The 26,086-nt window shown below is 39.5% G+C and overlaps 1 protein-coding gene across 1 annotated transcript in view; it reads left to right on the top strand.

The window, feature by feature from the left end:
• The first annotated feature begins 13,403 nt into the window (after nt 1-13,403).
• Nucleotides 13,404-26,086, top strand: part of st6galnac5a (ST6 (alpha-N-acetyl-neuraminyl-2,3-beta-galactosyl-1,3)-N-acetylgalactosaminide alpha-2,6-sialyltransferase 5a) — a 28,025-nt gene continuing 15,342 nt past the window's right edge. Inside the window, exons 1-2 of the mRNA XM_053628430.1 lie at nt 13,404-13,822; nt 16,436-16,615. Coding sequence (XP_053484405.1) covers nt 13,808-13,822; nt 16,436-16,615 — 195 coding nt within the window. The 5' untranslated portion in view covers nt 13,404-13,807. The remainder of the gene's footprint in view (nt 13,823-16,435; nt 16,616-26,086) is intronic.

Below are 26,086 nucleotides of genomic sequence, written 5' to 3'. Positions count from 1 at the left end.
TATTTGTTTGTTTGGTTTTTTTTTGGGGGGGGGGGGGGGGGTATGTCTGTGATGTGCTTCATGAAATCAAAGTTTCTGAATGTACTTATTATTACTCCCCAACAGGTTCCTCAGGTTGATCCGTCTGGTGGAACCTGTAAAGCTCCTGTGCATGGTAAATGGTCCGTACTTCTGAGGTTTTCCTTTTGAGAACAGGTTGACGACCCCGATAGAAAGTTAGGACCATTTACCATTCTGATTGGCTACAAGGTCTCGTAATACACATCACATGTTTATAACAACACGCGTGCTATCGTAAAGTTATCGTCAGATGTTACTAGAAATGGATCAAAAGTATGACATGTTCTTGTGAATGTACTGTCATAGGAACATATCAGCTTCAGGGTGGTAACAGAGACTTTGCTGCCCCGTTGATTAATTTCCGTTAACACCACGTCCGGAAGTGTTTTATTGCTTTTCTGAGAGCATACTCAGCCGAACTACGTGCGATTTTAGAAACCACAATTAACAGAACATTATCCCAATTAACGTAGCAGGAGTGGATATTTTGCTACACGGCATGCGCTTGTATGAAGACCTGCCTTTTAGCCACGCCCACCTTTCGGAAATATCAGCTGAAATTTAGCACTTCTCTTACTAAATATGGATCATTTGTCATAGGAAGACTAACCCTTAGGGCGCCATACGAAGGTTGTGAGAGGAATATGTTTATGTACCTGGGTGGGACTGTTGGGTGTGTTGATAGGATGTTAGGAAATGATAGGAAAAAAATTAAACACCCAACAAACCCCAACGAAGAATCTCATGACAAAAATCATTTGAAGCTTTTCATGCATTGTGTATATTCCTAAGACTTTCATGTTAGACACATCGCAAATTTGGAGCCCTAATGATCAAACTGAGCAGAATTCCTCCAGTTTCCTCTGAAAGGTATTTGCCTACCATACCAAGTTTTAGCTAAGTGTTAGTGTAGCATTTACATAGATAAATTATTAATAAGTTAGCATCTGTGCTGTGAAATAAGAGACGGGAAAGCAAACGTGGGCGGTTAAGTGTGTTAAAAACAGCCAGCGAGTACGGTTTCATGTGCCAAGGAAGTGACATGCGATGTACAGAGAGCTACGTAGGAATTTTCTTTCTTTTTGTATCCGTTACCTGAAGTCAAAAACCTTCTGTCTCTTTTGTTTTCAAAGCTTTTTGTCTTTTTTCCCCAGTGTGACAGAAAGATTTTACATGTGTACTTCCTCAGTGCAAGGAAACTGGAACTGCTCAATGCTAACGATAGAGTTCCTAGAGGTTGAGAACGATGATGGGGAAAAAAGGTACTTTCAAGGATGGTTTACATTTATGTCATGTTTATAGTGTTCATCAGGGGTGCCAATAATTTCCTTCATATGTTTTTTTTTCCTTGTGAATTTGTGTTTGTTAGAGGTACGCTCTTTCTTTTGTTTGGGTGGAAAATCATTGCCCTGTCTGTTAAATGGAGCAAGTCGTTCTGGAGTTGATTGATGAGCCATGAGTTCAAATCCAAGTTTATCCCATGTTTACTATGAACGTAACCTGCCAGATTCCCCCAATCCCCACAAGCTCTTTCTTGTCAAACCTCAAGGCTAACGGTTATCTGCGTTAGCCAAGTGCCGTAGCTTCACAATAACCCACATAATTTTTTAAAAATGCTACATTTAGGGTTTTTTTTTTCCTTTTAAAAAAATAAAATCAACCTCATGTGATTGTGAAATCTGGCAAAGGATGCAAAGGATGGATAGTTTCTTGTTGCACGCTTTTCTGCCTGTTTGTTTGAGCTAGAGGGCAAGGCAAAATAGGAAATTTGATTTCTTTATAGTTTATGATCGTTATTAAAAATGAAATTTCTAACAGCTAAAAGAACATTTCTGAGAAGATCCATTTCTGACAAAGTTGCAATTGAGAATTGAAAGTGAACAAAGTAGCAGCAATAGCTAAATCTCCTAAAATGTCACTTTATTATGAAGTTATTTCTATGAAAGCATATTACTCAAGTGTTGTTTAATCACTAGAATGAAACTAATGTTTACTGAAGTTTCATTTTTAATTGTTCGTTATCCCTTTACTGATATCCAAAATACAGATCATACAGAGTGTCACTGTTTTATCAGCTACACCTACCATAGAGGTCTGTAGGTCTATAATTACTGCCTGTAGTCATTCTGGCCAATCCCACCCACTCCCAAAGGAATTCTGGCCAATCCTTCCCACTCCCATAGGAATTCTGGCCAATCCCACCCACTCCTAAAGGAATTCTGGCCAATCGTTCCCACTCCATAGGAATTCTGGCCAATCTCACCCACTCCCAAAGGAATTCTGGCCGATCCCACCCACTCCCATAGGAATTTTGGCCAATCTCACCCATTCCCAAGGGAATTCTGGCCGATCCCACCCATTCCCATAGGAATTCTGGCCAATCTCACCCATTCCCAAAGGAATTCTGGCCAATCCTTCCCACTCCCATAGGAATTCTGGCCAATCCCACCCACTCCCAAAGGAATTCTGGCCAATCCTTCCCACTCCCATAGGAATTCTGGCCAATCCCACCCACTCCCAAAGGAATTCTACCTAATCCATCCTACTCGCATTGGAATTCAATATATCCCCACCCATTCCATAGGATTTCTGAATTCCGAAGGAATTCTAACCAATCTCACCCAATCCCAAAGGAATTTTGCTTAATCTCTGCCACTCCCAAAGGAATCCTGACCAATTCTGATGCAATTCTAGACCAATTCCACCCAATTCTGCAGTTATTATTATTGTTTGTACCTGCCCATCCTTATATTTCCCAAAATATAAACAAAATTTGTCATTTCAACTACCGTGACCTTGACCAGGATAAAGCCTTTAGTGAAGATGAAAGATGAATGGAAGGCAGTAAATGTGCAGAATGCTCCAATATTGATGAACGTGGCATTTCTTTGTCCCGCGAGCTTCATATCTAGCCCCCCCCCCACACACTGCAGCCCGTGTGAAAGTAAAACCTGCCCACTGCCGTGACTTTCGGGTCGGGTTATGTTGCACGTGTCTAGACGTGTAGACGACGGTTAACACACACTGTGCACGGAAAAGATTCGCTTTACTCACATAAAAAAATGCAGTGAACAATAATGTTGCCTTTAAATAGACCTTATTTACGATTCTGATCCAGAATCAGATTTTTCACTCCACTAAAAAGCAGTGCTTTTTCACTCTCTGATGCATCTCTGTATTAGTCCCCTATTTGCAGACTTCAGGTCACGGTTTGTGAGGTTCTCTCAGAGGAAAAAAAAGGTCTCTCTCATCACCTTGTTATTTTTTTCATAATGCCTTTTAATAGTTTGGCTGCAACATTACTGGCTGTACATACGCCAAGAGTGTGTGAACGTTCACACGATTCAGCTCTCGTTCCAGTTTTAAAAATGATCTCCGCAAGTGCTTTTTATGTATGTTTGTACTTTGTGTTGGAAATGTTTGCTTTCATGCATCGAGTGTCCTTTTTCTAGCTCGTTATATGTCTCAAATGCTGGAATTGAAAGAAATATGTAGTTGTAGATTAGAATGCTAATATGTCCCAAATGCTAGTAGTTAATAATGAGCGTTAATGGGGACTGTTAGTAACACAACGTCAGCTACGTTATTTACTATTTGTTTAGCATCCTTGCGCTCGGTCAGCTAGTAAATACGACTGAGAGTGACTTGTCCGTGTGTACACTTTCTCCAACCTCCAGATTCTTGTTTTTCACACAATTTTGGCATCATAATGAGCATACTGTGTATGTTAAATGGTAGATGGAACTCTGTGAAAACTATGTGGAAATTGTTTAAAATATGAAGTGCTATTTTTTCATTTGACCTTTTATTCTATTTATTTATTTATTTATTCTAGGGAAACCCAGATCAGGAAAGCATATTTTTCCATTCAAAAAAGAATTATTTAACTAATTACTGTAAAAAATTCTGGAGGTAAGAAAATGGTTTACATGTGCTTTAGACTTCAACGCTAATGGACGTACTTCAGTCATTTCACACTCTTGCTTTGGCTCACATTCACGTTTTAAATATTAGAGTGAACTCCAGTTAAAAAACACTTTATCATGTCAGCGTTTGGGACACAATATGTGTTTTATTTTGTCCGTACAGATATAATAATGCGTTCACACGTGCTTAGGAGTCAATTTCTGTAGTAACCCTAGGGTAAAGGTATAAAAACATTTTTAAAAATGTATTTTTTGAAAGCAGTCATTTATAATCGTTTTTAGCTTCTCCTGTGTTCGTGTGCTCTTGCAAAATCTTGCGAATTTGTTTTTTGATTTTGCTTTTAAAAAAATGCATTTCCTGTAAATCAGTTGTGGTTTTTCGATATCTTGTGTGATTTTTTTTTTTTTTTTTTTTTTACATTTTTGCAATGAAATGCAAACAAAATCTGTCCCTGTGTAATTTAAACCAGTGTGTTAATAATAATAATAATAAACTGATCAACTGATTGTTTGGGGATTGTTTTCCTCAGAATATTATGCTTGTGTTTGTGTAGACCTAGAACCATGTAAAAGAGGAATTTCATAGGAACGCAACATTTAGTGTATTTTTTTCATACATACCTACATTACTTTTATCGAAATAAAAATGAGAAACAAAAAAATTTTTATATCAGTTAAAAAAACCCAACAACAATCATATTACTTTTCAATCACTTACCATATTTAACATTTTTTTAAAAATGCAGCTTAATTGCTTTATTTATTTCTGGAATTTCTAATGAATCTGGAATATTAAAGTTTCCTATGGTAAAATTACTCCATTCAAAACATTTTTCTTCTTTTCGATATTATGACAATCGATAATTTCTCGACAATTCCTAAATAATTTGTTGTTTTGGGCTTCCACAAATATAATTCCTGCCCTTCGGTTGTATTAATTTATACACGATTCCCATAATGCATTGCTGGCTACATTATCTGCGGGTTATTACAGTTTAAATGTATTGTTAACCACATGGCCTGCAACTTCCATGAAATATGCCAATGTGCTCAGCTGAACAGATGGCGCGACCGTACGCCCCGTGCTTCTGCAATGTCTTCTGAACCAAACTCAGTCCTGTTAGAACAGCGTTTTTCCAGAAATCAAAATGAACTAAATCTCCATCGTTATGCGATGTCTGTTTCTGCACCATTTCAGCTTTCTTTGTTTCCCCAATCTATCATACTGTATGAAAGTTTCCAAACAGGGAGGGTGAAGGCTAACTCGTGCTTCCTTCTCCATCACAGGGCGGCGTAACACACTTGTAGGAAAGTGCTGTCCGCCCTCTTCTGCATACATGAGCTCACAGATGCCCACGATCGGCTATTCTGGCTGTGATTGACAGTGGACTGAGTGTATGCCACTCCCACCCGGACACCATGACCAAATTTGCTCTCTGGACTCCTGGCCATGGATAACTGTGGTGTCATCGTCAGGATTTGAACTTGAAATCTCTGGACGATGGGCTCGGCCTTCAGTAACCCCTCACTGCGCCCTAAACCACAAAATGGCTTTGTTATTCGGTCTAGTGATATGCAGCATTCTGGCACTCACCCTGAGCTCGGCTGGAGCACATGGCCTCAGAAATACACCGAGCATATTTTCCATGTGCTCAGAATCAATGTGCTCTTTTGTATTTGCTTAGAATTTGATCACTCTGTGAGATGAAAAGCTCTTCTGTTCCTTCGCATATGGAAAGGCTGTAGCGATTTTCTTTTTATGCTTTTTCTTTTCCATCTTCTTTTGTTCTGTGTGTCGCAAGCATCCCAATCGTCACCACATGGCAGTAGGAAATGTAATCAATCATGAAGTTTAGTTCTTTTGTTTTTCCCCGGAGCTACGCGGCTAATGTAGCTAAAAGGTAATGGAAGTTTATAGCCTCCAGTTTAGCATTGTCTAAGTGATCTCGAACACTCTGATGGGATAATGGAAAAGCAGAGAGATGTCCATTTTAACAGCGCGAACCTTGTCCTTGACTGCGCGCCAGCCGTTTTTATAGACGTGAAAGCACTAAAAAGCAGTGCCTAGGGCTAAAGCTTCGATTTAAACCTTTAATGTAGAAAATATGGATTTCAAGAGAATATTTAGGGGCGAATGTGGTGTGCTAATTTTAGGAATTCATTCCTTATCTTTTCTAAAATGGTCCTTCCACAGTTTCAATCAGGGGCCGCTTTAGTTTGAAGTCGAAGCCCAAAGTTCCAGTCTGAATTTTAATAAGTGACAGCGACTTAATGCATTTTTTAATGAGTTATTAAGGGGGGGATAATGACTATTTTGGGATCAGGCTGTGTTTCAGTGTTCCGAATGCCAAGAGAAATCATTTCATTTAAAATGTCAATTTATAGTTTGTTTTCTAGCATTTACAAAAGACCTAGCGAACAGGACGTTTTGCTTGAGTAAAGCTCCGACCTTTCCCGACTTGGAAATACCACAGTAAATGCCACCCACACTTCTTACTTTAATTCCTACTCTGTAGGTTTGGAAGCCATCCTCAACCCAGAGTTCAGCATACGACGTCGTGGCAACATGGCCGCTTGAAACGGTTACACCAACTTTTCAGTAGCATTTACTTTAGATCAATCAACATAGACACATTTGGCTAAATCGAGAACACTGACAGTACAGTTTGAAAAAGTAAATTCACGATGAAACGTTAGCTGGCTAAGTTGTTGCTAATCTAACATGCTTAATGGAGGCGTCCATGTTTTTTTCCCTCACTTTATCGCTCATAAATATTATGTAATATGTGAATATGTGAATATGTAAATATTACAGAGTTCGGACTTCCCACTGCTGAGTTAAGTTGAATGCGGCATTATTTCTAGCAAGCTAGCTATGATAGTTAGCTAACACTCTGACTAACAAGCTAGTTGTACATCTTGACTTAGCTAGCATTCCATAGGAAGTATAAAACAAGCAATTATCTGAGCTTAAAGTAAAATGAAACTGCGTTATAGTCTTGTCAGGGCTTGAATTGTAAAGAATTACAATACAAACATCTTTTGTGACCACTTGTATTAGGGATTTGTTTCTCAGACTATTGTGAGAGAACACACAATATTCCTCCATTAATTAGGAGCATTTGATGAGCGGTCATTTCCACTGAGCAGTTCGTATTTGCGTGAAGTGTCTTCGGTACGTGAACACAGCTGTCTCTCGTCGAGCAAAGCAAATCCTTCAGACAGATGTCCACATCGTGTTTTTTTAAAAGAACTTTCTTTTAATTTTGATTCTCGAGGAGAAAAATGTGTTGAACGTATGCGAGCTTGGGCGTGCAGAAAGCGATCGGGCGTGAGGAGCCGGGAGTCCCCGGTGGCACAGCCGCGCCTGAAATTCAATTCCAGCTCCATCATGCCTCAGGAAGCAATTTAATTAACGAATCACTCTGAGCACAGGACAATCATCGGCTCTAAGCAAAACCCGGAGAAGAAAAGAACAAAAACTACACCGACTGGACACTGGTGTTGTGGTTCAGTGTGATGGCTTGAGGCTAAAGGACGGTGGACTAAGATTGTTCCAGAAATTTCTAGCTGAGTATGATGCAGCATTTTTCCATGCTTGTGATTTAGCAGTTAAAAATATACATCGATATGGACAGGAAAACAATCTTTTATTATTTATTTTTTTTAAAGTTTCAGGAATCTTTATGTGACTTCATGACGACTGAAGAATCCTCCTGCAATGCTTTTCCAACACAATGTTTTTTAGGATAAGGAATTTCCCTACAGATCACTCCAGGGTCACAGCACCACATCGGTTTTCGGTCCGTCCAGGATTTGGTGATTTTGCAATTGCAGAAATGAATGCGAAATCAAAATCAAGCAAACTCCATGATATTCGGAGGAGCGTGCAATTTTTCTAAATCACCACAGATTTTTAGCAGTTTTGGCCCGAGACGCGCCATGTGACATCATCACAACACGCATTCCACCAAAGCCCTCTTAGATTCACATGTGTCAAACATGAGTACAGCTAAAAGGTCTCATTTACCAACAAAAATCACGTGCAAAACAATTTCTCGCAAGTGCAAGATCGCCAATTCAAGCAAATTTTGAAAAAAAATAACAACCAAAAAACAGCAGTAAAATCAAGTAAAAAAACAAAAAAACAAGTACTGACTATTTGACTATTAATATATGGAAATGAGCGTGGTTCAGAGTGGGTGTGTCTTGAAGGCCATAGAACATGGGCACCTTGCATATATGGAAGTAAGTCCCTGGACGAATAGCAACGTCATCACCTTGTGAAGATAAAAAAACGTCCCTTGGAAACATCCCACTCATCATTATGCTATTGCTATCACCCTGAGTGACCCAAGTGCCCTGGTGGACCTCTACTTATTCACAGAGCCATGGTTACATACCTAACCTTCCGCCTGGTTCTTCTCCACACATCTGGAAAGACTTTTCTTCCACAAACGGTTTGATTATAAACTCTGCAAATGAGGGAGAATCTTGTGCTGAATACCGGTACAAGGTCACGATGGTGAGCGCAGTGCTCTGACTTGCTTTATCTAATTCTTCACAATCCTCTTTTCTCTCTTCTAATCGGTATTATATTTTCTTCCACAGTTACCCTTGCTACTTTGGTAGCATGTCAGAATGATTTCCTGATATTTCGCCTTCAAACGCAGGCTCGTTAACCTCTCGTGACAGGAGTCGATATGAATCACTGCAATTACTGCTCAGTTCTCGCTCATTTTACAACAGAAGCTGTCGATGATTTGCACTTTAATTCCCATTTAGCACTACGTTTGAGTAAAAATTGGCTACATTGATTGTCCTGACAACCCTGAGGTCAACCAGCAAGGTATGAGTACAGCAGTGTATGGTATTATTCTGAAAGTTGGCCACATGCGCTTGCTACAGAAGCTGAGAGGCCGTTTTATTTAATCCACCACAAAAAAGGCACTACACAAATGATACCTGCTACGCTAATCAACAAATAAATGTTCGTTGTCTACAAAACAAACCGCTGATTTAACCTAGCAAATACACTTCTCCATTGGAGCAACAGTTTGGTCCACCGTGTTTGTTGGAATGTATAAAACTTTGAACTATGGGATTGTCTACACACAATGAATGCTCTTCAAACTTGACCAGATATGAAGTTCACAAAAGCTGCTTTCTGAATGGACACACTCTTGGTATAAGCACTGACTAATAGAGTCATAGACCAAAGGAATTTCCACCCCTTACACTTTTAAAAACATTAAGAAACTAACAGTTAGAATCACCGATAAATACCCGGGTCACGGCACCACTGGAGGCCATTACTCCAATGCTCTCTCGATCGTCGTTGGCAGCGCCGTGCGTCTCGTTTTTGGTGCCACGGCTAATTTGAGGCTGCTAATTCATAATTCGGCATGAGTAGAGGGACCTTGGCTGGGGATTTAGCCACCTGTTCGTCCTCTGTATAATTACAGAGTACATCCAGCCCTCCTTGCTCATTACCCAGAATCTGATGACAAATGGGACAGAACCCTGATTTTCACACATGCATATCTGCTCCCCTCAGAATTTATGGCTCTGGGGAGGCGCAGCACAGTGACGGACGACGGCGTGTCTTATTATAAATTGGAATACAAGCATAAGGACAAGCAAGTGTGAGATTTTTCTTTGAGATACGTCAAGAAAATCTCCAGGTTACAGCTTGGAGCCAATCTATCGATACTGAACGCCATTACGGGTTGTGAAACGAAGTGGCGCACGATCTGATTATAATTATTGTGTAATTATCATCGGTAATTATAGCTAGCTGTATATTAAGCGAATAGATCAGCGTTACGGTCACGTGAAGCCTACACACATTGCTTTGTGTGTAATGATCATTTATTATCGCTACATTAAGGACTGTGCAGTGTGCATCAGTGATTTTTTTTTTTACCCTAATTATCTCAGGCACTGCGATACCCAGCAAATGAGAAGAGAGAAAAAATAATCAGACGGCATTTAAGAAAGCACAACTCCAGCACTTTTCTTGCAGCGTTGGCAATGCTGAGGAACAATATTTTTTTTTTTTAAAGAGGCTTGATAATCCTTCAGCGTACCATGATTTCAGAGAACGCGTAATGTCTTCTTCCAGCAGTTCTCTAATAACACAAATCAGGATTACTGCTGCTTGGAAATCTCCCTCCACTGCCGTGTCTTTGATGAAATAGATGATGTACTTGTACTTAAATTCTTTTTAATACCCTTTATAAAGTAAGAACATAAACTCTCCTCATAACATAAAACTTTGGGATGCTATAGTTTAACATTTTACCTTACTTTATGACCCATAACACAGTATTTCTCAACTGGATTCAGCTCATGAGCTTCAACTGTAAGAACACGGGCTGTAATAAAACAGGGTTCTTAATGGGTTCTCTGCATGGTTAATGGCTCTAGATTCCACATAGTTCTACGTGGAACCGCTTCTAAATGGGGAAACACTCAATTGTAGGGTCCTACATAGAAGACTTGCTATAGATGGACAAACCGAAGATCTTTTTGGGTTCACTGTCAAGAAACGTACCGCAAAACATGTAGCCAGACTGAGACAGGTGTGTTATTATTTTTCACAGCATTCCCATGTAGACTTTTCACACACATAGCCAAAATCGCAGGTTGTCCACCCATAGACAATGAATGGGGTTGTAATAAAGCATGGGAGTGACACCTCAGACATCGTTTGGCTGACATGCTGTATCACATATCCTCGTATGTTTGAGGGAGTAGACCTGACATATACAAAACTGATTGAATAAATGATTGATTATTTCAAACAATAAGTGGTGTAGTCGCTTCAGTAAGAGCAACAAGTTGTAAAATGATGAATCGGTGCTTCCTCTGATTTTCTCTTAGCTTCAACTCAGGTTTGTTGTTTTGATTTGTTTTGACATATTCATTGCCTCAGAGCATATCCTCTAACTCACACTACACTCAGCGTAGTGCGATGGCGTGGCGAGACAGGCATCTATCGCGCTGCAGAGAAATCTCTCGTTGTAATCTCACCCAAAACTCTCCTTAACTTCGCCTTCGTGCTGAAATTTGTTTTCTCGAAACACTTTCCTTTGCAGAACCGGTGTGTTTTTTCACTCGTCGTTTTCGGACTTGGAATGAGTTTTAATTTGGAGCAAAATGTACGCTGATGTGCATCAGACAAATATAATATGTTTGCAACGTTTTCGCATCTTTAAAACGTCATACACGGCACCGATAACTTTGGAGATGACTGGTTTGATGGTTGGATCGTATTGTGCTCAAGTGAATGCATCGTCCTCCAGACCCACACTTCTCTCCTCTGAGCAAGCTTCAGGCAAAGCTCCCCCCCCCCCCCTCACATTTTGGCTTCGATCAGTGAGGCTCTGAGATTTGGCAGGAACACAAAAACACTTGGCCGACATTAAAGGCTTCTCAATAAGGGAAGCTCAGATTGTCTTGTTTTCTCCAGAAGCTGACGCTGCATCAACAGAGACCGCACTTTTTTTTTTTTACTCAAATCAGTCAAGCTGCGATGTGAGCGCTCGCACATAGGTCTACACAGAACAGCGAAGACGATGGCTTTGAATTCTTATTCTTTGTGTGCAGAATCCAGCTTTTTTCTTTACTAAGCCATGCTGTTAAAACGTTCTAGACTCGGTGAAGCCATTTTTTTAAGACTCAAATGAATTTCAAACCAGGTCTCTGAAGATCAGTGGCTCTCCATAACAGTCCGGCGCTGCGTCTGATGTACATCTTGATTTACGAATTTCGAGAAACTCTAGCAAAAAGCACATAAGTGAAATAGCACCGTTGTGTGAGTTTGTGCATGTTTGCTGTAATGTTTCTAAGTTAAAGCAAACTATACATGCAGCTTGAAATTCACTTTGTGTAGTGCAACCTACAAGCATGTATTAAATTTGCAGCACCCATTTCCAACAAAACAAACTCTGTCTTAATAATGTGAAAGTTACAAATCGAAATGATGTTGACCCTGATGTAGTCTTCTGCTTCTGCCTTATGTTTCTGCACGGTGTGTTGTGCGTTCTGAGGTGCTTTTCTACTCAACACGGTTGTAAAGAGTTGTCATCCGAGTTACCGGCTGTCCTGTCAGCTCCAACCAATCTGGCAATTCAACTCCTCTCGTCCTTCACTGGATGGATGTTTCTTGTTTCTCGTACCATTCTGTGTAAACTCTGCATGAAAATCCCAGCAGTGTATCAGTTTAAGACGGTCAAATTCACTGAGATTTTGAGCATTTTTCCCCCATTCTGATGTTTGACCTGAACTGAAGCTCTTGACCTGTATCTGCATGATTTTATGCACATGTATGGGTGTTCCTAATAAAGTGCATGGTGAATGAAAATACAGTAACAAACGAATAATATTTTTTTCTTTGTACATTTCATTATACTTTCTGCTCTCTCAACCCGGAGCACTAGATATAAAATGTCCAATTTGCACAACAATCTTTTGGACAAAAGCATACTGTTTTCTCACACTGAAGTGTTTTCTTATTAACAAACGGCACATTGTTCTGCAGACCCTCACAGTTCAAAGTCCCACATGCTGGATCTTTCATTCAATTCCTCTTCTTCTAAACAAAACTGTGAACATGAGAACACAGAGCTTTATCGAGCCGTTATTAAACCACCTGTTTTTCCGCTTCGGCACTGCTAACCAACTACGCCAAAATTCTTAACTGGTATAACAAATCTGTTCTCATTAATTAAAAGTTAAATGCCTTGCATGTGGTTGACATTTTCAGACACTCTGACAAAAATGTATTCATTTTTTTTAAAAAATAAAAAATCCATATTAGATGTTGGACTAGCAGTTGGACTAGCAACACTGCTTCCTAGCTGCTTAGATACTGATAGCGTGTCCGGTGAACTTTTCTAATCTTTATTATGAACTTGTGTGATGTAGCTGAGCTTGAGGAACTGTACAAATTGCTATTTGTTGTACGGTTATATTGTTATATTGTTTGCACTTTGTAGTTTGAGGTTAAAGATATGTATTTTCAGCATCATGGGCTACTATTTAAACTGTGCTAGTCACTGCTACAACTACTAAACTTGACCAAAATTCAGCTCAGTCTGGAGAATTGGGAAAGAATTAAAAGTCATTGTGATATTTTTGGCTGCTGAAAAAAAAAAAATGCTAGCAAAGCTTATTGAATAGCAATCAATCGATCACGTGATCAGATTAGCCGCATCCTACTGGACAAAACGCGAGTTTTCCAGATCATTCCAAGACATGGGTACCAAAAACTTTGATATTTCCTGAGGTGATTAAAGATGTTAATAAATAAATAAATAAATAAATAAATAAAAATTGTAAATTGTTACCAGAACGGCTTTCATTTTTTTTTGTCTCGGTTTAAACGGTGAAAGGAACGAGTTGTTAAAAAAAAAGAAAGTTAAATAAAAGAAGAAAAGAAAGAAAAAATAAAGGTAAAGAGTTGAACTGTTAGCTTAAATGAATACTGGAAACACTGTGTATTTAACTCAGCGGGCTTTTAGACCATGAAGCAAGGCAACATCTGCTTACTGCTCGAGCCCTAGTGAAGGATGAGAAGTGAGGCAGAGGCGCGAGCGTACACACACACGCGCACGCACGCACACACGCTCGCACTCAAGGCGGTGAAAGAGAGAGAGAGAGGAGAAGAGGAAGAGAGAGAGAGAGAGAGAGAGAAGATGATGATGATGATGATGATGATGATGATGATGGTGCTCTGGGTCTCAACATAATCCCGTGCATTGTTTTCAGAACAAAGTGGAGCTGAATGCGCCGCTCGCGGGAAACACTGCAGCAAAATGAGGACAGCGACGGTAATATTTCATATCCGTGCACTTTAATTTCAAAAAGAAAAAAAGGTTGCGTGGTCGGTGCGGGTCGGTTTGGTGTCACTGTAACTCGTTCTTTGTAGCACGTTCCTTGCTTGAACAATAGAACCGCACCTCATCAACACTTAACACACTTTTACTTTAATCGCGTTCGGCGGTTGCACGCGACGCGCGCGTTGTTGTTGTTTTTTTCGGGCGAACGCGTAATTGCACGGCCAGCACTGTGCGCAATAGTAACCTACTGCAAGTGTTGCCTATATAAATATTTATATGTTTATATTCAACTTCATAACACAGAGCAGTCTGATATAAACGTAGCTCAATGCACGTGAACTATAATGACTCGTAAAGCAACCGGTAAGCTACCTGCCATGTAGTTTTGTTGTTTTTATTGCACTTATTGCATGTGCTATATATAAGGTTGTGTATATCTGTCTATCTATCTAAACTAATCGATCCCTTTACTTGTCACTGAGGTGTACTAATCTAAAAGCTGAAGACTAGTTCCAGTTATGTGCATTAAATCTCCATTTTTAAATTACAATGTCAAAGATACACACTAACTACACCAGTAGTAAGGAAATGTATAGTTTAGAAGCCTTTTGTTTGACAGTGTAGTAGTGGAAGTCTCATTTTTAAGCTGTGAGAATGTTTATATTGTCAGTATTGGAACAACAAAAAAAAAAAGACAAAAGGTACAAGGTACAGTAGTACATCTCCAAACCTCTTTTAAACGACATGTGTAGTGTATGCTAGGACCATGGATGAACATTAGTTGAATTCTGGAAGCACTATAATGACGACTGGTTAACCTAAGCCCTAACTTATATAAAGGTTGTTTATGTGTGAGAAATGTAGTCAAGGGCGTAACCATGGTATGGACATACCCCAACATCCAAAGTTTGATACTGAAAATTCGCATATTTAGAACATAGTTTTAGGATTACAGTTACCGTTTGAATTCACGTGATTTCTGAGTGATAGAAGCTCCCACAGCATGGGGAAATTGTAGGATTCTGTGGACGTCCTGTGGGCAGATTTATTCTCTGCTCCATAACCTACCATGAAACCTACCACACCAAGTAGAGGCGAGCTAAGATGTGTGCAGGCAAACCACACACGCTAACATTTAAACACGCAATCACGACTTTTAAACCAACTTAGAAAGGATGGCTACCTATGAAACTAAATTCAACATTATATGTTGTAAATACAATTTCCCCGATGCTCCCAACCAATGCTGTGCTGCCTGCATTGTGACCAGGTACCATTATTTTCCCAGAAGAGCAATGACTGACTTAGATGATCATTTTAACTTGATAAACTGAATATTCTGTTTGTGTAACTGGTGTCATTTATTATGTTAATGTCATCATGCTGTTTAGCTTGCTATGTAATAAGTGTACAAAGTGTACAACAATATATAGCGGTAACCTGAAACGTTAGCTATGTAAAGAGTACTGGAGTTTTCTTTTCTTAATTCTAAAGACAAACTGCCATAACTAGTTCTGAATGGAGAACTACAATATGGCCACAACTCAGACGTTAGTTCCATATCTCTCGTTGCCAAGCTAGCACATCTCAGCATTATGCTGAGCCTTATATTTGTAAAATCACTTAGTTGTCCTTAGCCCAAATGTAGTGTAAAGGAACGAAATGCTGTGCAACTTTCCTCACTTTCACTCGCATTTATAACAGTCTGTCACAACGTGAGGGTTCACAATGAACTCAGCGGGAGGATATACAAGTGAGTGTAACGTTAATGGTCAAAAACCGGAACTGACGTTAGCCTAGCCTACTTCATGGGTGTGCAAATATAAAAAGTTAATTGACATTCTTAAGAACAAACCAAGCCATGGTATTATGCCTTCTATACTAAGCTAAGGTTACCTACTATGTAGGTATCTAGTTACTTACTCTCTGAAAAAAGCTTGTATGCTCTGCTGCACTTTTCTACGCTTGGCTGCTGTCTCCATTTCTTACAGACTGAGCTGCTAAAATATATCAACGAACTTGCGTTGAGTATGGGCTCAACCAAGTGTACAATTGGAGGGGGGGTACACACATATTTTCCTTAACAAACGGAAATATATTAAAAAGGAATAGACATAAATAAATAGAATAGATGAAGAAAAGACAGATCTGTTGGCAGGGTTCATTAAAGGGGGACATATAGAAAATATTTTCTACTGTATATTGGGGGGGACAGATTGGTATTTCCTCAACATTGGGGGGTACACGACCCTCCAAAGTATGCGTGGTTACGTCCATGAATGTAGTGGATGTCCAATTTGAAACCTTGAACTACACCCATGTAGTTTACCATCTATTTTCTTTTATAGCTCTTGCAAAACAAAAGCAACAACAACTACAAAACAAACATAAAAACACAGTTGATGAATTTTTAAATTGTAGAACTTTCAACTCTTCTGCATGCTGAGCTTTAAAATTTGGCAACATGCCAGAGTAGCAAATGCCAAAATTTTGAGCTCGGACACACCTTTTTGTCTGGGAATTACTCACAGTGCACCCAAAATCAAAAAAACGTTTAAAAAACGTTTTGCTAATAGGAAATTGTTTTATTTCATGTCCACCCAGCGCCATGGAGCAGCCGTGTTTCTGGCCATCACCATGTGCACCAGCTTGTTCTTCATATACAATATCAACAACAACAACAACAACAACAACGCTGGAAGTTCTGCTGCGTCCACCCAGAAACCGCACAAAGCGCCTCCTCCGCCACCTCTGCAGGGATACATCAGCATTATTGACCACAGTGTAAGTGCACGTCCTTGGTTGTCATAACGCGTATCAAACGTGTTTCAGTTACCGTAATGCAGGTTTCCTTGCTGTAACACATCCATCGGATGATTAAGTCAGAATCCCATGACCGCCAGGCCGTTCGACTTCTGACAACACAACACAAATGACTGTTATATCTGTTAAGAAAAACAGTGAACGAATAGTTACGTAAGGAATAAAACTGCTCTTATGGAAAACATCATCAACGTGACGAAGCAGAGTTACTGTTACCTCCTTGTGAAAATGATTAGACTATTGATTTTCTACTGAGGACTTTCATTTCCATTAAAAAAAAAAACTAAACAAAACAAACATCTCTCTCTTACCAAACTGAAAGGAAACCCAGACCAACGTGTAAAAACGCAGAGGCTTGAACAATAATCCCTCTGGTTCCAATCTCAAAACACTCTTTACTGGAAATGAACTTTTTAACCAATTGTATCGATGAAACCATTTGTTATCCGTCACCTAATTTGTGCCACGATGCTGTTGAATTCTCAAATACTTCCAGTAGTGCGACTGCGTACCGCAGGTTTATATTAACACGCTCATTCTAATACGCCGTTACAGGATAATTCACTTCGAGGGTGGTAACAGTAACTCTGCTTCATCGCTGATTATTTGCCTGTAAAAGCACTCATTTCTTTAAAGGGAAAATAATAATAATAAGATATGTCCGTCGAGTCCTAGTCAAAGCCAGGAAACTGAATGATGCTGTTTGAAGTAGCCTATCTTTTTTTTTAAAACCTTTTTTTCTTTATTTATTAGAGTTACTTTCTGTGAGTTAATGTACTAAGCCTGGACTTATTTCAATTAAATTGGATTGAAATACGATAGACCTGCAGTCTGTGTTCTACATTTTGTTCGATGCGCTTGTTTTTTTTTTTGTTGTTTTTTTTTCTGTGATGCTTTTATCATTCAATCTTCTGTCATTATGCATTGAAAATTGAAACGTACGAATAATGAGAGAAGCAAATGTGACTGAAATTTAATCAGTGGCATTTAGAACACTGCTGACATTTTCCAGAGCGCTGTGTGTGTGTGTGTTAGACTGTTTTTGTTCTATCCAGCATCCTAAACTTTAAAGTTTAAACAACTTCTCTATTGCAGCTGTAGATTATAACCCCGAGCCAGCTTCCTATTTTCATTCGAATGCGTTTTCGGCAGTGCCGGGTGTTTAGGGCCATCCACTAAAACCTCTGAAATGCACCTGGAACGAAGGAAGGAACCATACGAGTAAAATTACCCACAACTCCTGCAAGTCCCATTAATCACAATCTACCCCGGTCAAGCCGCTCAATAGCCACCTGCCATTAACAATAACAGCCCAAGCCCAACTGAAACCCTTTGCTCCCTGTGCTATCGATGAACCTGGATTGTTTTCTTCTTTGTGCTGCTTGGGTTTTTTTTTTTCTCCCAACACCGAGGTCTGCGCGGAAAATCCTGCTCGGTGATGAGAAGTGGCAGTGAGTCTCCGGCGAAGTGCTGAAATCCCAAATGGCTTTGCACTTCGATCGACAGTTGGTGATCAATGCAGACCTCCTGCACGGATGCTCAGTGTGGGGCTTCTCTGGCAGAGCAATTGACTTTCGCCCATGATTAATTCTCTTTTATGCACAGACAAATCCACTGACTTCTCAAAGAAGACGACCAAGAACTTTTTGGTTATTGTCTTAGAAACAAGCAAACGAAGCCTTTTTTGAAATGGCGATTTATTCATAGCAGCGTTCGCATAATCTTGGTTATGAAACCAAGACTGAACGTAATTCACTCAAAAGGGGGTTAAAATCAAATTTTGTTGCAATTCTGAATGATCAAGTTCATGTCCAATGTGTGCTTAACAGAAATTTGTTATTCATTCGTTAGGGAATTTTCTCAACGAGCAACCACTCAGCAGTGGCACTGGCACCTGCCAGTAGGAAGAAGAATCGTCGCTCATGAATTAGGATTTCTCAGAATATGTATGGCTAAAATGTAATAATGATAACTAATTCAGCCAAAGAGAGCCTGCGGAGAGCAGCTACGTGGTGCAGAAAATAAATATGAAGAGAGCAGAAGGCTTGTGTTTCACCCTGTTCCAGAAAATGATGTGGGCCGGTACTGGTAAGGAGTGATTAGTGGCTAGAGGAAAGGGGATATTCGAGCTGGAGATCAGTTTTAAAAAAAATATTATCAGTGAACACTGTAATCAGTAAAGGAGGTCTGGAGAGAGTGTTTAATCAGTCCTTTTAATCCCCCGTGTCCGCTCAGATCAGATAGTTTATCACAGACAGTAATGATGAAGATATTTTCTTTCGTCTTGTGTGGAAAGCTTTGGTTAATGCGTGAACATGCAGGTTTATAAAGGTTAGAATAAGGTGTGTTCATTAACGTTATAGTTTGCTTATGATATACTGTTCATGATATTTTAGTTGTTTGGTCATCAGGACTGGGGTTTCTTCACTTTCTCTGCCACTAATTTCCTCTGTATCAAATGCCACACCTGCACTGTATGTCTGTAATACTACTATAATAATTGTAATAATAATAATAATAATAATAATAATAATAATAATACTGTTATATTTCTACTAATACTACTACTACAATTAATACTGATGCTGGTGCTATTAATACTATCCTATTAATAATAATGCTTCTACTCTTACTACTACTCCTAATGCTCCTACTATTAATACTACTACTCCTACTACTATTACTCCTACTACTATTGCTACCATTAATACTACTCCTACTACTCCTACTACTATTGCTACTATTACTCCTACTACTACTCCTACTACTCCTACTACTATTGCTACTATTATTCCTACTACTATTACTCCTACTACTATTACTCCTACTACTATTGCTACTATTACTCCTACTACTACTCCTACTACTATTGCTACTATTATTCCTACTACTATTACTCCTACTACTACTCCTACTACTATTGCTACTATTACTCCTACTACTACTCCTACTACTATTGCTACTATTACTCCTACTACTATTACTCCTACTACTATTGCTACTATTACTCCTACTACTATTACTCCTACTACTATTGCTACTATTACTCCTACTACTATTACTACTACTACTACTACTACTACTATTACTCCTACTACAACTCCTACTACTATTGCTACTTTTACTCCTACTCCTACTCCTACTACTATTACTCCTACTACAACTCCTACTACTATTGCTACTATTACTCCTACTATTACTCCTACTACTACTCCTACTACTATTGCTACTATTACTCCTACTACTACTCCTACTACTCTTACTACTATGGCTACTATTACTCCTCCTACTACTCCTACTACTCTTGCTACTATTACTCCTACTACTATTACTCCTACTACTATTACTCCTACTACTACTCCTACTACTATTGCTACTATTACTCCTACTACTACTCCTACTACTATTACTCCTACTACTACTCCTACTACTATTGCTACTGTTACTCCTACTACTATTACTCCTACTACTACTCCTACTACTCCTACTACTAATGATACTATTACTCCTACTACTACTCCTACTACTATTGCTACTACTACTACTCCTACTACTATTGATACTATTACTCCTACTACTATTGCTACTATTACTCCTACTACTATTACTCCTACTACTATTACTCCTACTACTACTCCTACTACTATTGATACTATTACTCCTACTACTACTCCTACTACTATTGCTACTACTCCTACTACTATTGCTACTATTACTCCTACTACTACTCCTACTACTATTACTACCATTAATACTACTCCTACTATTAATACTCCTGCTATTAATATTACTCCTACTCTTAATACTACTACTACTACTACTAATATTAATAATACTCCTACTATTAATACTCCTACTCCTACTATTACTCCTAATACTACTCCTACTATTAATACTACTACTGTTACTATTACTACTCCTACTCTTACTAGAACTCCTAATACTACTACTACTATTAATACTACTCCTACTGCTATTCCTACTAATACTACTACTACTCTTACTACTATCCTGCAATCAGCCCACTACTACAAAAAATTAAGTGACACCTTCAGTCCTATCAGATTTGAATATTAATGAATTAATGCTTACCAACACAAAAACACCACAAGCACAGCTGCTATCTAACTGCTGAATTAACAGCCCTGACTCTCCACATGCAATGAAAAAGGGGGTGTAGTAAGATTAGTTCATGAATGTGCCTACAGCTTATGCTTCCCTGAAAGGCTCTCAGACAAAGCAAACAAAAAACAATAAAATAAAAAGTGCAAATGAACAACAGGAGTGAGGAAAATACGATCCCAATGGAATCAGGAAGAATGATTTGAGATCCACTTCACCGCAATCAATACACCCAACACAACTGTACGCTACCTGGCAGATAATTTTACAAGATTCCTCTTGCTGTTTTGACCGTTTCGTCTTCCTGACACAGAACCTTCGTGCTGTGTTGATATTATTTCAAGCTAACAAGCTGTTTCGACTTTAAAAAAATAAATAAATTCCAACGACTCTTTTATCAAACTTTCCCAAATGGCGACCTGGTGTGTTCACACTGGACAAGGATTACGGAAAGAAAGCTTCATGGCTCTCGAAACTCAACGAAACAATTATTTTCGGGGAAAATTCCATAACATTTTAAGAGGCTGAGATGAAAGATAAAGGGGGTCTAGGAAGACATGATTTTATAAGTCTCTCAGTTATAGAGTGTCTCCCGTTCACATCGTTACACTTCATTCATACAGTGGGAGTGCTTTAGGCTCAGAGGCAGATATTGGCCCGGGCTCAGCTTGGAACAGCAGTGACGGCTGAAGCGAATCTGCTAATCCACAGCTGTCAGATTCATTTTAATCTCGATGGGAAAAGTGTAGCAGACAATGGAAAAGCACTTTGTCAGCACAGCACAGCCTCGGAGTGGAAACATATTGGTATTCCTATCTAGAAAAAAAAAAGAAGCAATATCAGCAAACAGAAATGGAGGAAATCTGATTGTGAGACATTTTGTTTATACACATGAAGCTTAAACAACAACAAAAAAAAAGAGTCTGGAAAATTACTGCTAAATTAATCTTTGTTAATGTTCAGCTAGTGTTAACTAGTGTCAAATAGCAATATCTAATTGTGAAACCTCATAATTCACTTCATATAAAGCTGTTATTTTTGGTCTAAAACTTTTGGTGTCCCACCCCCCACCCCCCCACAAAACAAATGCAAACATTATCACGTATACGTTGGATTGCTGTGCACATCACAGCACCTATTAGTCTGGAAATATATAGGAACTTTTGTTTACAATATCTCTAGCTTACAGTATTCATTTAAAACAGGGCCACCAGATTTCAGTTTTACTTTTCATCACCATAAAGTGATATAATAAAGTCTATTTATTTACAACCCCGAATCAAAAAAAAAAAAGTTAGAATGCAGAAAACATATCAAAGGTTTAAACCGAGGAAAATAAATATATTAGGCCATTTTGAATTCGATGGCTGCAACACGTCTCAAAAAAGTCGGAATGGGGGCAACAAAAGGCTGGAAAAGTAAGTATTACTACACTAGCGAGGCATTCCATTTTTACGGAAGGAGTCTCCACTGTCAGGGCTTTGTAACAGTCAGAGAAAAAGCCGAAAGTTTTCCACCATGGGAAAGTCTTCAGGACAAAGGAGTTTACCCGTTCTCATTTGGCTCAAAAAAGAGAGGCTGGTGACAGTTTATAGTTGTTTTTAGTTGTTTCAGGGACGTTCCACAAAATTAAGTGTAACTATAAATGGATAAAAAATTATCAGCAGCAGTAATTTCGCTTTATCACACGACCCTGTTGTTGATAGAACAGCACGCCCCCCGAATGTTTCATTACTTTAACAACATTTCCTAAACTATCTGGCTAAATGTCTACTTGATACAGAAAAGGGGTTTTGAATAACTTTTACATTTAAAAAAAAAAAAACCATATAAATCATATTAAAATATAAAATAAACAAAAGCAAGTCTCCAAGAACCGATAAATAGGCATTAAACTGGTTCTGCGGACGAATCCTGATTGTTCTAATCGGACATGTAATAGACTACACGTAGGTTCTCTAACCTCTTTCTCTGCTTCTTATTCTCTACATGAACACATCCTTCTTAATAAAGATCATATCATGTTTACTGTTTTCATGATTTTAAAAAAACCCCAAGAAAACCAAACTTTTGGAACGTTTAAAAAGTCTTGAAAAAGTTATTTTTTATTTTTTATTTAGGAGGAAAGCACTAAAACCATGTTCTTCGTGACGCAAGTGGCCAGTTGTGTAGCTGCTGCTGAGGACGTGATAAAGACTTCAGCGTACATCTTTACAGCAATAAATCCACGAGTCGCATCATCTTTAAACCAGCATGGCAAAGTGGCCTCACGGTGCTTTGCGTGTGAAAGCATTGTTTTAGCACCGAGTCACCCTCGCTGGCATTTACGTCATGTCTTCGTAGGAGCTTTAAATTGTGCATTTGTCAAGTCAGACGTGCTCTTAAGTGTCAGTTTTAAAGGTTTCTTCTTTCTTGTCTGCATTTACCGGGAGAGAATCTCAAGCCCAGTTTCCCGCAAATTCCCACTGTCAGACTGGATAATACACGGTCTGACCACAGCGTCAACGGAATTACAGACGGAAATTCCCATCAACGGGATGTTCAGACCTGATTGTTAACGATGACACCACCACCAAAGTGGACCGCCTCGATGGAATCATGTGATCTTACGACGAAATGAAAATAATTTGTTTCGTTTTTACAGCTGAGATTGGAATACCTTAGTTCTTATGCAGCTATAAAATAGTTGTTATGCCCGATTTAAAAATTGTTTATACCACCAACAGCTGCTGTTGAATTCTTGCCTCTGATTGGTTAGAAGGTTAGGAAAAAAAAAAGGTAAGAAAAAACCCTCACGCTCAGTGGAAGAGATGCAAACGCATATATCACTGGTTCTTGGCGTGACATTCGGAGAAAACACAAATTATCTCCATAACCCATAAAGCTAATTAACAGGAAGAAGCCTCTTGTGGCTTATCAAACCAGAGGATATTAATATTGTGTTGATGGCTTGTGGATTTGACCCTCGTGCCCTTTTGCTTGACTGGTAATTAATGAGAGTGCGGCGGCGCGTGGTTTACGCTGAAGCCTTTCCCGCTGCGTGGCTTTACTATATCATCACGAGAAGCATCTGATTCGGTTCCTGACCCTACAGAGCGTCAGTGGTCAAGTGCGATCAAATACTAATAAAACTCGTTTGTCTCCCGATAGCGATGGCTCGGCCATTCTGTGTGCGCCGTTGAACTTTTCGTCCGTCCTGCGAGATTAACGCTGTGAGAGGTGCTGGCAGGAGCCGTGGTCAGTGCTTTCATTTGCTGCATGGCTGATTTCATAGATCCTCTGGGTGCATATGTGCAGTGTAAAGAATGAGACCGAGAGGGAGAGAGACGGCTTAGAGAGCATCCCGGGGGTCTTCTGTCTACACACCGTTGCACTGTGATGTCTCCAGTGGTGGCGAATTCGCTCTCAGCCCCAAAGCTGAAACACGTCGCAGGCTGGTGAAGAAGAACGAACGTACTGTATGACGGTAAAAGGCCCCAGGTGAGAATGAGGAAAATGTACAAAATAAGCACGCGCTTCAGAGCGGAAAAACTCATCCACTAATCTTTTACCTCTCGAATTAGTGTCTCTCGCAGCTTCCTGTTTCCTTCCTGATCATCTCCCTGTGGCACAATTGCCCTGTCGTGCAAAACTGCATCTAATCTCATTTTTGGCAGGCAGCAAAACACACACCAGTATTCGTTTGGGCAACTAATTTGAATTCACGTGCTTATTGTTTGCTACGTTACAAACTACTGCAAAACAAAATTCAGTCAACAAGAACAGAACTGTTTTAATCCATTTTTTCCACCTAGCGAGTGGATTCATTTCTGGCAGCCAGTTGCACCTCTCAAAGCTTAAATCACAGTCCAAATCCTGTGACTAAAAGCGTAACTCAACACTAAACATGAAGCTGATCAGCAACTCAATCTGGCATCAACAGGAAACACTGCGCCCATCATCGAGACGCAGGGAAGAGGTCAGCATCCGTCTTTCTCAGTGTAATAACATTCTCCATCTCTTGTATTTGTACTTCATGCGCTTGTTCTGTTTGGGCTCTTGTGCGACAAAGGAATTTTAGCAAGGAACCACGGCAACGAAAGACAACAAAGCAGCTGCAAATGTCACCTGCACCTGAATATGCTGACCCTAGAATACATGGTAAAACATTTTTAAATGTAAATTTTTCTTTAGGTATGCTGCCAGTAATCTCAATCTAAACCTATGACCTTTCGCATTATCAAGCACACTACAAGTGCTCTCGGGTTTTTCTTTATATCTTTGACCATTAACAGTCCGTCCTTGTATGGAATTGCTGGGACGCCCACTCCTAGGAAGATTCTCGACTGTCTTGAAGGCTCTGCATTTGTAATCACTGTACAACAGTGAATTTCAGATTGTTTGGAGATGGCCTTATAACCCTTGCTCCCAAAAATTGCTTCTCTGAGGTCATGGCTGATGTCCTTTCTTCTTGGCAGGATGTAGACACACAAGAACACCAAACTAACAAACCTTCTGCTTTCATAGAGGTAGTCACACTTCTTGATGATTAACTGATTGTGGAAATAGGAAGAGTGCACTTATTTTTTCCCCATCTGGTTTCTGAATGTTGGTTTACCTTTTGGGGAAAAAATGACTACATATTGAAATCCGTTGCCTTTTTTTTGGTGGTGGTATTGTCACTTGAGGTTATTTGTTTGTTTATAGAAACTTATGAGGACCACACAGTTATTAATAGTAATAGGCCCTGATAAATAAAAACATATACTTGACGAAGGGTGCGCTTGCCTTTTCCCATGAGTGTATAAGCAATATACGGCATCAAAACATGGCATTCTGCGTTTATTTGAGGAGGAAAGGCTCGCGACTGTGCCTTCGAGAACTCAACTCGGCATGGTTGTACAGTAGCACTTTTGAACTTATTCATAGATAACCCCCCTGAGCTTCTGTACTGCTCAGATGAAACATGACTCCGGAGCCCAACTCTGCTGTGCCAGCACGGTCCTCGGGACCGTAGCACCAGGCAGCACAGAAGCCAGCTTCTGCCAAGCGAAAGCGAGCCTGAGGGTATTGGCAAAAGCTGTTCCAGTCTTTCTCTTTTGATAAACATTTTCTCCCTGGAGTTTTAGGCGTTCTGTCGCTCTGGACATCTGCTCCCCAACTCGTATACTTCATCACAATGCCAGACAGGGGACGATTTTGAGTCCGGAATGTCAATTTTCACGCCGTTTATGATTAACCTTCAACGTGCTGTGAACATTTAGCCTTAATGAAAGTGGAAATTGTGCCAGGCGGGCTTCCTAAACTGTGGCGAACGTACAGATGTACACA

The sequence above is a fragment of the Ictalurus furcatus genome, chromosome 7, assembly GCF_023375685.1.
Source record: "Ictalurus furcatus strain D&B chromosome 7, Billie_1.0, whole genome shotgun sequence".
In the NCBI taxonomy this organism is placed as follows: Eukaryota; Metazoa; Chordata; class Actinopteri; order Siluriformes; family Ictaluridae; genus Ictalurus; species Ictalurus furcatus.
Note: the sequence above shows the minus strand (reverse complement) of the source record. Positions and strands in the feature narration are given on the sequence as shown.